General features: G+C 54.6%; 6 protein-coding genes across 7 annotated transcripts; 3 read left to right on the forward strand and 3 right to left on the reverse strand.

The window, feature by feature from the left end:
- The first annotated feature begins 1160 nt into the window (after positions 1-1160).
- LOC104554230 (claw keratin) lies at positions 1161-1551 on the forward strand. Its single transcript, XM_010197169.2, is given in 2 exon segments — positions 1161-1301; positions 1303-1551. Coding segments are annotated over 2 exon segments (390 nt in total).
- A 1474-nt stretch (positions 1552-3025) lies between these two features.
- LOC133628343 (claw keratin-like) lies at positions 3026-3517 on the reverse strand. The gene has a single exon (XM_062016274.1). It carries the CDS (start codon positions 3515-3517, stop codon positions 3026-3028), a length of 492 nt encoding a protein of 163 aa, XP_061872258.1.
- Positions 3518-5224: 1707 nt separating this feature from the next.
- Positions 5225-5716, forward strand: LOC133628345 (claw keratin-like). Its single transcript, XM_062016276.1, has one exon. It carries the CDS (start codon positions 5225-5227, stop codon positions 5714-5716), a length of 492 nt encoding a protein of 163 aa, XP_061872260.1.
- A 2298-nt stretch (positions 5717-8014) lies between these two features.
- On the reverse strand, positions 8015-8506 carry LOC133628342 (claw keratin-like). Its single transcript, XM_062016273.1, has one exon. The coding sequence runs from the start codon at positions 8504-8506 to the stop codon at positions 8015-8017; it is 492 nt and encodes a 163-aa protein (XP_061872257.1).
- A 1707-nt stretch (positions 8507-10213) lies between these two features.
- On the forward strand, positions 10214-10705 carry LOC133628344 (claw keratin-like). Its single transcript, XM_062016275.1, has one exon. The coding sequence runs from the start codon at positions 10214-10216 to the stop codon at positions 10703-10705; it is 492 nt and encodes a 163-aa protein (XP_061872259.1).
- A 2382-nt stretch (positions 10706-13087) lies between these two features.
- On the reverse strand, positions 13088-13552 carry LOC133628346 (claw keratin-like). 2 transcript variants are annotated; one of them, XM_062016278.1, is made up of 2 exons: positions 13207-13552; positions 13088-13161 (listed from the first exon to the last, which is right to left on the reverse strand). In XM_062016278.1, the coding sequence occupies exons 1-2, from the start codon at positions 13550-13552 to the stop codon at positions 13088-13090; spliced, it is 420 nt and encodes a 139-aa protein (XP_061872262.1). The 2 variants fall into 2 exon arrangements, with proteins under 2 accessions (XP_061872262.1, XP_061872261.1); XM_062016277.1 differs by having other exon boundaries at positions 13088-13552.
- Positions 13553-14473: the final 921 nt, after the last annotated feature.

The following is a 14473-nucleotide window of genomic DNA, read 5'->3' on the forward strand; positions in this document are numbered from 1 at the left end:
TAGCTTCAGGGATCTGTCTGTGAGTGTGATCATCCCTGAGCTGTGTTTGGAGGGAGTCAAATACTCATCTGGGCACTGGGGAGTGTGCCAGGAGATACTGGCTGATCACCCCTGAGAGCCAGGCTGCTGGTGCCCAAGCTCCCACAGGCACAGGCACGCTGACCACTGCTTGCTCTGGGTGTGTGGCTGGTGAGTGTTGCATGGTTGACCACACCAGTCTTCTGCAAGATGCCCAGGATTCTTCTGTGTCAACAAAGTGAGGGATCAGGGTTTATTGGTGATGCGAATTCAGCTACATCAGTGCCTTGTCTTTCATGTAAAGATGTGTCACAAACCGTCCCTCCCATCACACCTATCCTCTCCAAGGCACGTTTGTATGACAGCGTCTCCAATGAAGAGACATCCATTGTACTTGGACCCACACCACTTTTTGTGTCATGAAGGTTGAAGTTTACTCTTTTGTTTTTATGATTATCAGGGTTTTTATTTTTGGAAACTGCCACTTGACCTGTTGCCCCAGGCAGCCTGGGATGTGTATAAAAGGGCTGAGGTCTCTGCAGCCCTCTATCCACCTTCTTCCACTTGACTCTCCTGATCATTGTAGTAAGTCCAAGCCTTACCTCCATCTGTCTTTCTCAGTAGTGACTTTCTCACGATAGCCTTGGCTTTCTGCTCCATCCTGCTTTCATGGTGCATAGTTCAGAGAATCGTGTACTCATGGAATGATTTGGGTTACAAGGGTATCTGAAGAGCTTCTAGTTTCAATCTCCTTCCGTGCCCAGAAAACCTTCTACTAGTTAGGATGTGATGGTTCTCTTAGAGACCTGTGGAAAGGAAGGGAATTTAAACTTGCAAGAACAATGCCCTGAGTATACCAGTGGATGAAAATCCTTTGGGAGCTCGATAACTTGTCATCTGCTTTGGATGAGGGAGTTTTTCCACTCTCCTGTGGGTCAATAAGATCCAGCAGCACGAGATGACCAAGGGTTCCAAATCAGCTTTTCTGTTTGGAATGTGTTTCTGCCATGTCTGCCTGAGATGATCAAGAGTATGTCCTGGGACAGAGGTGCCAAGTGTGAGAGAGCCAGGGATTTGTGATCAAGCTTTGTCCTGAGTAGTAGCTCTGCCTTGTCTTGCAGCTTCACCTCCTGATCTGAAAGATGTCCTGCTCCAGCCTGTGTTCCACCTCGTGTGGGGTGTGTGCCCCGGCCCCGCTGGCTGACAGCTGCAACGAGCCCTGCGTGCGGCAGTGCCCCGACTCCACGGTGGTGATCCAGCCCCCGGCCTCGGTGGTCACCTTCCCCCGGGCCCATCCTCAGCAACTTCCCCCAGCAGAGTGTTGTTGGCTCAGCGGGAGCCCCCGTTGTTGGAGGGGGCTATGGTGGATCCTCTGGACGCCGTGGTGGTTCTGGAGGCTATGGGGGCTTTGGGGGCTTTGGGGGCTATGGAGGCTTTGGGGGCTATGGAGGCTTTGGGGGCTATGGGGGTTGTGGAGGCTTTGGGGGTTGTGGATCTAGCAGCTACTTCAGAGGCAACTGTGGGCCCTGCTAAATCCCACACTGAGTTCAGCCACAGGTGAAGGAGAGCTCTGGAACGTGCCCTGGCACATCCTGACGCTTTCTGGAGGAACATCCCTTTGCTATTGCTGGTCTATGGAACTTGGAGGAATCATCGCTGCTTGGGGCCAACCTCTGTCTTTCTCCTGCCCTGCCTGAGCATCCCTTCCAGACGTGCTGCCCTGGATTCCGCAGCCCCACACCGGCTGCCTGCTCCTGCCGCACGGATGATGCTCACTGTCGCTCTGCCTGCTGCCAGCACACAGGGGAAGGCTCTGGCCAGGACCCTGATCTTTTCTCAACTCCCTCCTCCCCTGGAACTACAATAAAAATCTGTTGCATTGCAATGTTGGCCAATGGTTTTACTTGGTTCTTCTTTCTTCTTCCCCAGCCCTCAGGGTATCTCAGTCTGGGCTGCTCCAGTCTGCCACAGTAGTGCCCATGGAGCATTTGGGCAGTTTCCTTAGTGTGTTACACCTCATGATGACAGTCCCAGGTGTCTCATATAGACAACATCTCACTCAGCTGATTCTGGTCTCCTACCAGCAATAAAAACATTCAATTCCCAAACCCCACTTGCAAGGCCTGGAAGTGCCAAAGGTGTCTTGCAGAAACTCTTCCTCATGCTCTGCAAAACCAGCACACCACACATTACCTCCTGTTGTTGGCTCATTAATGGTCACAGCTGAAGGCCCAGGGAAATGGAGAGAACACCACTGCAGGTAAAGAGCTGCTCCAGATGCTGGCCATGATCCTGTTCCCGGTAAAGAGAAGAAGGAAAAAAACAATGAAAAGATGGTGCAGGTGTGCTACAATGGGATGGAGACATGGAGAGATGGGAGGTGCTGGTGTCTGCTACTCCAATATAAGCAAAAGATATCCAAACTGTCTCTGAGCCGGGCCTTTGCCATGGAAAAAAAGTGGAAAGATAATAGTGGGCAAACAAACCTATTGTGAGGCACAGGAGCTCATCTGGGGCAGCAAGGTGTAGGAAGAGAGGCAGCCACTGCTGCTGCCCCTGAGGTGGCCCCAGCTGGAAGCTGCTGGGACAGCCCAGGGAGCCAAGGCTGTGCCTGTGCGTATTGGCTGTGGAGGCAGGGTGAAGAAAAGCCATCAGTCAATATTGCAATGAAACAGAGCTTTTATTGCGGTTCCAGGGGTTGCAGGGGAGGTGGGACAAGAGGCTCTGCTGACAGAGTCTGCTGGCAGCAGGCAGAGCGACAGTGAGCATCATCCGTGCGGCAGGAGCAGGCAGCCGGCGTGGGGCTGCGGCATCCAGGGGCAGCACGTCTGGAAGGGATGCTCAGGCAGGGCTCGAGGAAGGCAGAGATGGAGTTCTAGCAGCAATGAGGCCTCTGAACTTCAGAGTGCACCAATAGCAAAGGAATGTCCTACACAGATGGCATTTCAGGATGTACCAGGGGGTATTCCACAGTGCTCCTTCATCTGTGCTGGATTCAGTGTGGGGTTCAGCAGGGCCAACAGTTGCCGTTGAGGTACCTGTGGTTTCCTCCCCAGCCACAACCTCCAAAGGCTCCATAGCCCCCGTAGCCCCCACAGGCTCCATAGCCCCCATAGCCACCAAAGCCCCCATAACCCCCACAGGCTCCATAGCCTCCATAGCCCCCATAAAGACCATAACCCCCATAGCCCCTATAACCTCTGTAACCCCCATAGCCCCCAAGGCCCCCGTAGCCTCCATAGCCCCAGCCGTAACCCCCACGGCCTCCAAAGGCTCCACCATAGCCCCCTCCAACAACGGGGGCTCCCGCTGAGCCAACAACACTCTGCTGGGGGAAGTTGCTGAGGATGGGCCCGGGGAAGGTGACCACCGAGGCCGGGGGCTGGATCACCACCGTGGAGTCGGGGCACTGCCGCACGCAGGGCTCGTTGCAGCTGTCAGCCAGCGGGGCCGGGGCAACCACCCCACACGAGGTGGAACACAGGCTGGAGCAGGACATCTTTCAGGCAGGAATGGAGTCCTGCAAATGGAGCAGGCATTAGGAAAGGGTGCAGGGGAGAGGCTGAAAGGAGAGAGGCTGGAGAGATCCCCAGGAGGCTTCCAAGAGGAGGACTTACCCAGTTGCTCAGGAGAGTCAAGTGGAGGCAGGTGGATAGAGGGCTGTGGAGCCCTCAGCTCTTTTATACCTGTCCCAGGCTGCCCGAGGCATCGGCCAAGTGGGTGGTGACACAAACCCCAGCTGATCATGAAATGCAGAAGACAAGTTTTATGGCACAGATTGTGATGCAAGACAATTCTGTCCCTCATCATCGGGAACACTGACGTGCAAACGTGGCCTGGGGAAGTGACATGTGATGGGAGGGACAGAACGTGATGTGCCATCACATCAAAGCCAAGCCACTGCTGTAGCTGCCCTGGTGGTACCAACAAACACTGATCTGCCTCTAATCCTCCTGCTCTCCTCACATGCCAATGTCCTGACACTCTTCAGTGTATTGCTGTGTCCAATCATCACATGAAAGACAAGGCCCTGGCTTTGCAGCACCAATAAACCCCAATCTTTGTGTAATCTCTCACTTTGCTGTGTGGAAGGATCCTGACACAGCCCTCACTTGAGGCACAGCCATGCAGACAGAGCCAGCAGTGCCCAGTGTGGCTGTGCTTGAGGGCAACATGGCCACAGGCAGCCTGGCTCTCTGCAGGTGCCTTGACAATATCTCCTGGCACCATCCTCCAAGCCCAGCACAGCCACTGAGTCCTTCCTGATAGGACTCGGGGAGGAACCTGCTCACAGCCACGAGGCCAAGTAAGCTGAGAGTGTCCTGACAGGCTTCCTGCCCTCCAGCTCCTCTGTGTGTGTCCCCTTCACATGACCCTGTGCCTGATCTCACTGATACCCACCCCTCTCCCTGTTGAGCCCACGCTCATACGGGTCAGGCATCCCTGATCTTTGCATGGCTCTTAATGGGAGAGCCCCAAACACACCCTCAGCCAAGGCCGTGGTGATGCCAAGGCGCCGGGATACTCCTGACCTCTGACCCAACAGGCCCTCAGCCCTCACCAGCACTGGGAGATGGTGGGCCTCGGGGAGTCACTCCAAGCACGTGCAATGGCTTCTCCCCTTTCCCAACCGCCCCGTGCCTCTGTTTACCAGCTTGTAAAAGGGAGGTAATGATAGTGGTGCTGGCTGTACCCAGAGTTGCAAAGCACCTCTGCAAGATCCCGAGACTCCTCTACGTAAGCAAAGCGGGGGAATTAAGGGATAGATTGGGGTTTATAGGTGCTGCCAGGTCAGGTACAGCAGCATCGTTTTTATCATGTAACGATGAGTCGCGGTCTCTGCCTCGTATCACCTCAATCCCCTCCAGGCCACAAAAGCACACCAATGCCCTCAATGAAGGGGGGGTGTCATTGTCTCTAATCATTACCTGTATCAGGCATTGTGTCTGTTTAATGTCATGATCAGCTGGGGTTTGTGTCACCACCCGCTTGGCCGATGCCTCGGGCAGCCTGGGACAGGTATAAAAGAGCTGAGGGCTCCACAGCCCTCTATCCACCTGCCTCCACTTGACTCTCCTGAGCAACTGGGTAAGTCCTCCTCTTGGAAGCCTCCTGGGGATCTCTCCAGCCTCTCTCCTTTCAGCCTCTCCCCTGCACCCTTTCCTAATGCCTGCTCCATTTGCAGGACTCCATTCCTGCCTGAAAGATGTCCTGCTCCAGCCTGTGTTCCACCTCGTGTGGGGTGGTTGCCCCGGCCCCGCTGGCTGACAGCTGCAACGAGCCCTGCGTGCGGCAGTGCCCCGACTCCACGGTGGTGATCCAGCCCCCGGCCTCGGTGGTCACCTTCCCCGGGCCCATCCTCAGCAACTTCCCCCAGCAGAGTGTTGTTGGCTCAGCGGGAGCCCCCGTTGTTGGAGGGGGCTATGGTGGAGCCTTTGGAGGCCGTGGGGGTTACGGCTGGGGCTATGGAGGCTACGGGGGCCTTGGGGGCTATGGGGGTTACAGAGGTTATAGGGGCTATGGGGGTTATGGTCTTTATGGGGGCTATGGAGGCTATGGAGCCTGTGGGGGTTATGGGGGCTTTGGTGGCTATGGGGGCTATGGAGCCTGTGGGGGCTACGGGGGCTATGGAGCCTTTGGAGGTTGTGGCTGGGGAGGAAACCACAGGTACCTCAACGGCAACTGTTGGCCCTGCTGAACCCCACACTGAATCCAGCACAGATGAAGGACAGCTCTGAAAAATACCTTGGCACTTCCAGCATCACACTCTGTAGAAGGATATCAAGTTGGCACTGATTATCTTTAAAGCTGAGAGGCTTCATCCCTGCTAGAGCCCCATCTCTGCCTTCCTCGAGCCCTGCCTGAGCATCCCTTCCAGACGTGCTGCCCCTGGATGCCGCAGCCCCACGCCGGCTGCCTGCTCCTGCTGCACGGATGATGCTCACTGTCGCTCTGCCCGCTGCCAGCAGACTGTCAGCAGAGCCTCTTGTCCCACCTCCCTCCTCCCCTGGAACCGCAATAAAAGCTCTGTTGCATCGCAATGTTGACTCATGGTTTTGCTTCACCATTTCCTCTTGTTCTCCATTTATTCCAAAGCTCAAGGCATCTCAGTGTGGGCTGCTCCGATCTCCCACGGTAGTGACCTTGGGCAGTTTGCTCAGTGTGTTACACCTCATGATGACAGTCCCAGGTGGCTCTTTTAGAGCACATCCCACTCAGCTGATTCAGGTCTCCTACCAGCAACAAACACTTTCCATTCCCAAAGCCCACTTGCAATACCTGGAAGTGCCAAAAATGTCTTGCAGAACCTCTGCCATGTCCTCTGCAAAACCAGCATGCCAGGCATTATCTCCTGTTGTTCATTGTTAACAGCCACAGCTGTAAGCCCAGGGAAATGGAGGGAGCACCACTGTATATAAAGGGCTGCTCCACATGCTGACCCTGTTCCTCTTCCCAGGTAGAGGTGCGAGGTCATGGGAAGTGGTAAGGTAGATCCAGCCAAATGATCTCAAGCTTCCTATGAGAGCTAAGAAACAGCCATGAGTATCCATTCCCAGGCAGCACAAAGCTATTGGAGCAGGAGGTTGGACTGCTCATCCCCCTGAGCTCCTTCACTTCCCACGCACACACTGATCTTGTGATTCCAGCAAGGCAAGAGAGTCTTGGACAGAGACAGATCCAGCCACAGTCTCCAGGAAGGGCAACGTGTAGCAGCATGTTGGTCACTGCTGAGGAGCTCAGGAAGTATGTCTCATATTTGAACATATTTGATGGAAAAAAGACATTAAGATAGCAGGAGCAGACAGGATTTATAGCAGTCCCTGAACTGAGATTGCACATCTTTTCCCTTGAGGATATTTCCATCTCTGCCAATGCCCAAATCTACCAGGAGTGTCCTACACTGAGTCTCAGCCATTGGTCATGTTCTGGCTCACTTGATGTGCCCAGTTTATGTTGATGGCAGATTGTCTATAGCAGCAGGCTGTGGGACACCCTCGTTCGTTCCTGAGTTGAGTTGTGTCAAGAAGGTCTAAGTGTATGACAGAAGGAATGAAGAAAAGAGTTTCTTCTTAAGCAGTGAATGCAAGAATACACCAAAAGTACTATAAAGAGAGGACAAGGTGAAGGGGAAAAATCAAACATGAAAGTGGTGCAGGCGTGCTGCAATATGGAGGAGATGGAAATATAACAGGTTGAGAACTGCTGGGATTTGCTCATCCTATCCCTACTAAAACGTGGTTTCCAAGAGACTCTGAGCTCAGCCTTTTACAGGACATAGTCTCCATTGGCATCCCAGAGCCAGCACCACTGGGGTTTGAGGAAGCTCCTGGGGAAAGATGAGAGTGAGCAGCAAATGAACTCAGTGTGGGGCACAAGAGCTCTTCTGCGGCTGCATAGAACAGGAGTCCAAAAGAGAGGCAGGGCAAAGAGGGAGAAGCTGCTGCAGAAGGAGTTGATGAGGGCTCTACTGCAGTTCAGTGGAGGAGGAACAAGCTGCCAAGGGCAGGCAGGAGAAAGCCAGGCAGCTCCTGCTGCTGCTGCCCCTGAGGTGGCCCCAGCTGGAAGCTGCTGGGACAGCCCAGGGAGCCAAGGCTGTGCCTGTGGGTATTGGCTGTGGAGGTAGGGTGAAGAAAAGCCATCAGTCAATATTGCAATGAAACAGAGCTTTTATTGCAGTTCCAGGGGTTGCAGGGGAGGTGGGACAAGAGGCTCTGCTGACAGAGTCTGCTGGCAGCGGGCAGAGCGACAGTGAGCATCATCCGTGCGGCAGGAGCAGGCAGCCGGCGTGGGGCTGCGGCATCCAGGGGCAGCACGTCTGGAAGGGATGCTCAGGCAGGGCTCGAGGAAGGCAGAGATGGGGCTCTAGCAGGGATGAAGCCTCTCAGCTTTAAAGATAATCAATGCCAACGTGATATCCTTCTACAGAGTGTGATGCTGGAAGTGCCAAGGTATTTTTCAGAGCTGTCCTTCATCTGTGCTGGATTCAGTGTGGGGTTCAGCAGGGCCAACAGTTGCCGTTGAGGTACCTGTGGTTTCCTCCCCAGCCACAACCTCCAAAGGCTCCATAGCCCCCGTAGCCCCCACAGGCTCCATAGCCCCCATAGCCACCAAAGCCCCCATAACCCCCACAGGCTCCATAGCCTCCATAGCCCCCATAAAGACCATAACCCCCATAGCCCCTATAACCTCTGTAACCCCCATAGCCCCCAAGGCCCCCGTAGCCTCCATAGCCCCAGCCGTAACCCCCACGGCCTCCAAAGGCTCCACCATAGCCCCCTCCAACAACGGGGGCTCCCGCTGAGCCAACAACACTCTGCTGGGGGAAGTTGCTGAGGATGGGCCCGGGGAAGGTGACCACCGAGGCCGGGGGCTGGATCACCACCGTGGAGTCGGGGCACTGCCGCACGCAGGGCTCGTTGCAGCTGTCAGCCAGCGGGGCCGGGGCAACCACCCCACACGAGGTGGAACACAGGCTGGAGCAGGACATCTTTCAGGCAGGAATGGAGTCCTGCAAATGGAGCAGGCATTAGGAAAGGGTGCAGGGGAGAGACTGAAAGGAGAGAGGCTGGAGAGATCCCCAGGAGGCTCCCAAGAGGAGGACTTACCCAGTTGCTCAGGAGAGTCAAGTGGAGGCAGGTGGATAGAGGGCTGTGGAGCCCTCAGCTCTTTTATACCTGTCCCAGGCTGCCTGGGGCATCGGCCAAGCGGGTGGTGACACAAACCCCAGCTGATCATGACATTAAACAGACACAATGCCTGATACAGGTAACGATTAGAGACAATGACACCCCCCCTTCATTGAGGGCATTGGTGTGCTTTTGTGGCCTGGAGGGGATTGAGGTGATACGAGGCAGAGACCGCGACTCATCGTTACATGATAAAAACGATGCTGCTGTAGCTGACTTGGCAGCACCTATAAACCCCAATCTATCCCTTAATTCCCCCGCTTTGCTTACGTAGAGGAGTCTCAGGATCTTGCAGAGGTGCTTTGCAACTCTGGGTACAGCCAGCACCACTATCATTACCTCCCTTTTACAAGCTGGTAAACAGAGGCACGGGGCGGTTGGGAAAGGGGAGAAGCCATTGCACGTGCTTGGAGTGACTCCCCGAGGCCCACCATCTCCCAGTGCTGGTGAGGGCTGAGGGCCTGTTGGGTCAGAGGTCAGGAGTATCCCGGCGCCTTGGCATCACCACGGCCTTGGCTGAGGGTGTGTTTGGGGCTCTCCCATTAAGAGCCATGCAAAGATCAGGGATGCCTGACCCGTATGAGCGTGGGCTCAACAGGGAGAGGGGTGGGTATCAGTGAGATCAGGCACAGGGTCATGTGAAGGGGACACACACAGAGGAGCTGGAGGGCAGGAAGCCTGTCAGGACACTCTCAGCTTACTTGGCCTCGTGGCTGTGAGCAGGTTCCTCCCCGAGTCCTATCAGGAAGGACTCAGTGGCTGTGCTGGGCTTGGAGGATGGTGCCAGGAGATATTGTCAAGGCACCTGCAGAGAGCCAGGCTGCCTGTGGCCATGTTGCCCTCAAGCACAGCCACACTGGGCACTGCTGGCTCTGTCTGCATGGCTGTGCCTCAAGTGAGGGCTGTGTCAGGATCCTTCCACACAGCAAAGTGAGAGATTACACAAAGATTGGGGTTTATTGGTGCTGCAAAGCCAGGGCCTTGTCTTTCATGTGATGATTGGACACAGCAATACACTGAAGAGTGTCAGGACATTGGCATGTGAGGAGAGCAGGAGGATTAGAGGCAGATCAGTGTTTGTTGGTACCACCAGGGCAGCTACAGCAGTGGCTTGGCTTTGATGTGATGGCACATCACGTTCTGTCCCTCCCATCACATGTCACTTCCCCAGGCCACGTTTGCACGTCAGTGTTCCCGATGATGAGGGACAGAATTGTCTTGCATCACAATCTGTGCCATAAAACTTGTCTTCTGCATTTCATGATCAGCTGGGGTTTGTGTCACCACCCACTTGGCCGATGCCTCGGGCAGTCTGGGACAGGTATAAAAGAGCTGAGGGCTCCACAGCCCTCTATCCACCTGCCTCCACTTGACTCTCCTGAGCAACTGGGTAAGTCCTCCTCTTGGGAGCCTCCTGGGGATCTCTCCAGCCTCTCTCCTTTCAGTCTCTCCCCTGCACCCTTTCCTAATGCCTGCTCCATTTGCAGGACTCCATTCCTGCCTGAAAGATGTCCTGCTCCAGCCTGTGTTCCACCTCGTGTGGGGTGGTTGCCCCGGCCCCGCTGGCTGACAGCTGCAACGAGCCCTGCGTGCGGCAGTGCCCCGACTCCACGGTGGTGATCCAGCCCCCGGCCTCGGTGGTCACCTTCCCCGGGCCCATCCTCAGCAACTTCCCCCAGCAGAGTGTTGTTGGCTCAGCGGGAGCCCCCGTTGTTGGAGGGGGCTATGGTGGAGCCTTTGGAGGCCGTGGGGGTTATGGCTGGGGCTATGGAGGCTACGGGGGCCTTGGGGGCTATGGGGGTTACAGAGGTTATAGGGGCTATGGGGGTTATGGTCTTTATGGGGGCTATGGAGGCTATGGAGCCTGTGGGGGTTATGGGGGCTTTGGTGGCTATGGGGGCTATGGAGCCTGTGGGGGCTACGGGGGCTATGGAGCCTTTGGAGGTTGTGGCTGGGGAGGAAACCACAGGTACCTCAACGGCAACTGTTGGCCCTGCTGAACCCCACACTGAATCCAGCACAGATGAAGGAGCACTGTGGAACACCCCCTGGTACATCCTGAAATGCCATCTGTGTAGGACATTCCTTTGCTATTGGTGCACTCTGAAGTTCAGAGGCCTCATTGCTGCTAGAACTCCATCTCTGCCTTCCTCGAGCCCTGCCTGAGCATCCCTTCCAGACGTGCTGCCCCTGGATGCCGCAGCCCCACGCCGGCTGCCTGCTCCTGCCGCACGGATGATGCTCACTGTCGCTCTGCCTGCTGCCAGCAGACTCTGTCAGCAGAGCCTCTTGTCCCACCTCCCTCTTCCCCTGCAGCTGCAATAAAAGCTCTGTTTCATTGCAATATTGACTGATGGCTTTTCTTCGCCCTGCCTCCACAGCCAATACCCACAGGCACAGCCTTGGCTCCCTGGGCTGTCCCAGGAGCTTCCAGTTGGGGCCACCTCAGGGGCAGCAGCAGGAGCTGCCTGGCTTCCTCCTGCCTGCTCTTGGCAGCTCATCCCTCCTCCAGACACTCAGCTGCAGCAGGACCCTCATCAGCTCCTTCTGCAACAGCTTCTCCTTCTTTGCCCTTTTTGTGGTTTAGGCCCATCCAGGGACTAAAGGCAGTGATTAGACCCAAACACCACAGACTATATGAGGGCATGGATGGTTTGATTGCCACTTATGGTCCTGGTTAAAACAGACAGGGCTACTGAGCTTTGGAAAGAGAACATAGATAACTTTTATCCACCAGCATCTAAAAAAAACCAAACATAAACCCCCAAAACATAACAAATAGAAAACAACTCATAGTGGAACAGTGAAGAGCACAACCAGCTCTTTAAGACCACCTGCCCTTATTCCTTCCTTCCTTAAATAGTGAACATAGAATTGCCAGACTGGCCCAGCTGGGTTGGAGGTGATTCTGAACCCCAGGGCCAGGGGAAAGTCCAAGAAGTCTTTACCTGGCCTGCACTGCAGCCCCCTCCCTCTGTTACCAAGCAAATGTGGCTCGTCACAAACCCATGCCAGCCCCCCCTGTCTTTTCCCCACTGTGGGCTCATGCACTCTGCAGTCCCAGAAGAGCCCTTGTGCCCCACACTGAGTTAATTTTGCTGCCCATTCTTACCTTTCCTGGGGGACCCTCAAGGCCCAGGGCTGCAGGGATTGGGATGCCAGTGGATATGCCCCATGGCAAAGGCTGAGCACAGAGTCTCTTGGAGACCACAGGTTAGTAGAGGAGAGAATGAGCAACCCCCAGAACCTTTTAGACTGCCTTGTCTCCAACTCCTTCACATTGCAGCACATCTGCAACACCTGCTCATCTTTTTCCTCCCTCTTTTTCCTCTCTTTGTTGTACTTTTGGTGTATTCTCTCACTTACTGCTTGAGCAGAGGCTTGTACCAATATTCCCTTTGTCATCCATCCAAAGCTTTGGGATGTGGCTGAGCTCAGGAATCAATGAGAGCTTCCCACAGCCTCTGCTATGGACCAGAAGTTCCTGGTCCTTGGTTATCCTTCCTCACACGCCAACCGACAAAGGAACCCATTCACAAAGCAATCAGCCACAGTAGTCAGGAGATCACCAAAATCCCCTTCCAGCTGTGCCCTCAGCAGACACACAGAGGACATCAAGTGAGCCAGGACATGGCCCAAGGCTGAGACTCAGTGCAGGACAATCCTGGTAGATTTGGGCATGGTCAGAGATGGAAACATCCTCATGGAGGAAAGAAGTGCAAAGCTCAGTTCAGGGGCTATTATAAATACTGCCTGCTCCTGCCATCTCCCTGCCCTTTTTTCTCATCCTGTCTGTTCACAGGTGTCCATGACACATCTTTTGGAAGCTCCACAGTAACACACTGAGCAAAATGCCCAAATGCTCCATGGGCAGTACCAAGGGAGATTTTATCACCCAGGCCAACATGCCCAGTGGTTTGGGCAGGGGATTGTATCACCCAGGCCAACATGCCCTGAGGTCTGGACAAGGTGGAAAAGAAGAATTATGGATAAAAAAACCCCATGGTTCAACATTGTGATGCAACAGAGCTTTTATTGCAGTTCCAGGGAAGGAGGGAGGTTGCAGAAGAGCAGTATCTTGGCCAGGGCCTTTCACTGTCTCCAGGCAGTTGACAGAGTAGAACAATCTTCAGCAGCTCCGTGGAGTGAGCACTCATTGCAGGTGTGTCTCATCAGTGGCAACGAGTTCTGAAGGTTTATTCAAATACAGCAGGAGGAAATCACAACTGAGATACAAACAGGCACGAGGCATTGAAGCTCCATAGTCCAGCAATTCCAAAGGGCTATCCTTCCACAGAGTGATGTGTAAGGATGTGCCAGGGCGTTTTCTGAACGTGGGAAAGGGAGCTCATCTTCATCTGTGCTCAGACTCGGTGTGAGATTTAGCAGATCCCACAGTTACCGCTGAGGTATCTGTTGCCCCAGCGCCAGCCCCCATACCCACAGCTCCCATAGCCTCCATAAGGACCGTAACCCCCATAGCCCCCACAGGCTCCATAGCCCCCATAGCCCCCATAAAGACCATAACCCCCATAGCCCCCATAACCTCTGTAACCCCCATAGCCCCCAAGGCCCCCGTAGCCTCCATAGCCCCAGCCGTAACCCCCACGGCCTCCAAAGGCTCCACCATAGCCCCCTCCAACAACGGGGGCTCCCGCTGAGCCAACAACACTCTGCTGGGGGAAGTTGCTGAGGATGGGCCCGGGGAAGGTGACCACCGAGGCCGGGGGCTGGATCACCACCGTGGAGTCGGGGCACTGCCGCACGCAGGGCTCGTTGCAGCTGTCAGCCAGCGGGGCTGGGGCAACCACCCCACACGAGGTGGAACACAGGCTGGAGCAGGACATCTTTCAGATCAGGAGGTGAAGCTGCAAGACAAGGCAGAGCTGCTACTCAGGACAAGGTATGATCACAAATCCCTCCTCGGTCTCTCACACTTGCACCTCTGTCCCAGGACATACTCTTGATCGTCTCAGCCAGACAGAGCAGAAACACATTCCAGTTGAATAGCTGGTTACTACCCCTTGCTCCCCTCATACTCCCTGGGTGTGATTGACCCACAGGAGAGTAGAAATTTCCCTCATCCCAAGCAGATGGAAAATTACCAAGCTCCCAAAGGAGTTGAATCCAGTGACATACTGAGGGCATCGTATCTGCCAGTTCAAATTCCCATCCTTTCCATAGCTCTCAAAAAGCACCATCACACCCAAACTATACACCGTGGAAGATGATGGAGCACACAGCAAGATATTCTGAGAGAAAGATAATGCAGATGAAGGAAAGAGGGATGTAAGATTTGTACTTACCACGATGATCAGAAGAGTCAAGTGGAAGAAGGTGGATAGAGGGCAGGAAAGACTTCACCCTTTATATACACATCCAAGGCTGCCTGGGGCAGTCAAGGGAGTGGATGCAAAAACTCCTGGTAATCATCAAACAGATACATTTCATGCAACAGATAATGATGTGACACAATTATATGTCTCCTGACTTGGGACACTGATGTGCCTTGGAGAGGACAGGTGTGATGGGAGGGACGGTTTGTGACACATCTTTACATGAAAGACAAGGCACTGATGTAGCTGAATTCGCATCACCAATAAACCCTGATCCCTCACTTTGTTGACACAGAAGAATCCTGGGCATCTTGCAGAAGACTGGTGTGGCCAACCACGCAACACTCACCAGCCACACACCCAGAGCAAGCAGTGGTCAGCGTGCCTGTGCCTGTGGGAGCTTGGGCACCAGCAGCCTGGCTCTCGGGGGTG

This window comes from Colius striatus, chromosome 29 (assembly GCF_028858725.1).
Source record: "Colius striatus isolate bColStr4 chromosome 29, bColStr4.1.hap1, whole genome shotgun sequence".
Taxonomy (NCBI): Eukaryota; Metazoa; Chordata; class Aves; order Coliiformes; family Coliidae; genus Colius; species Colius striatus.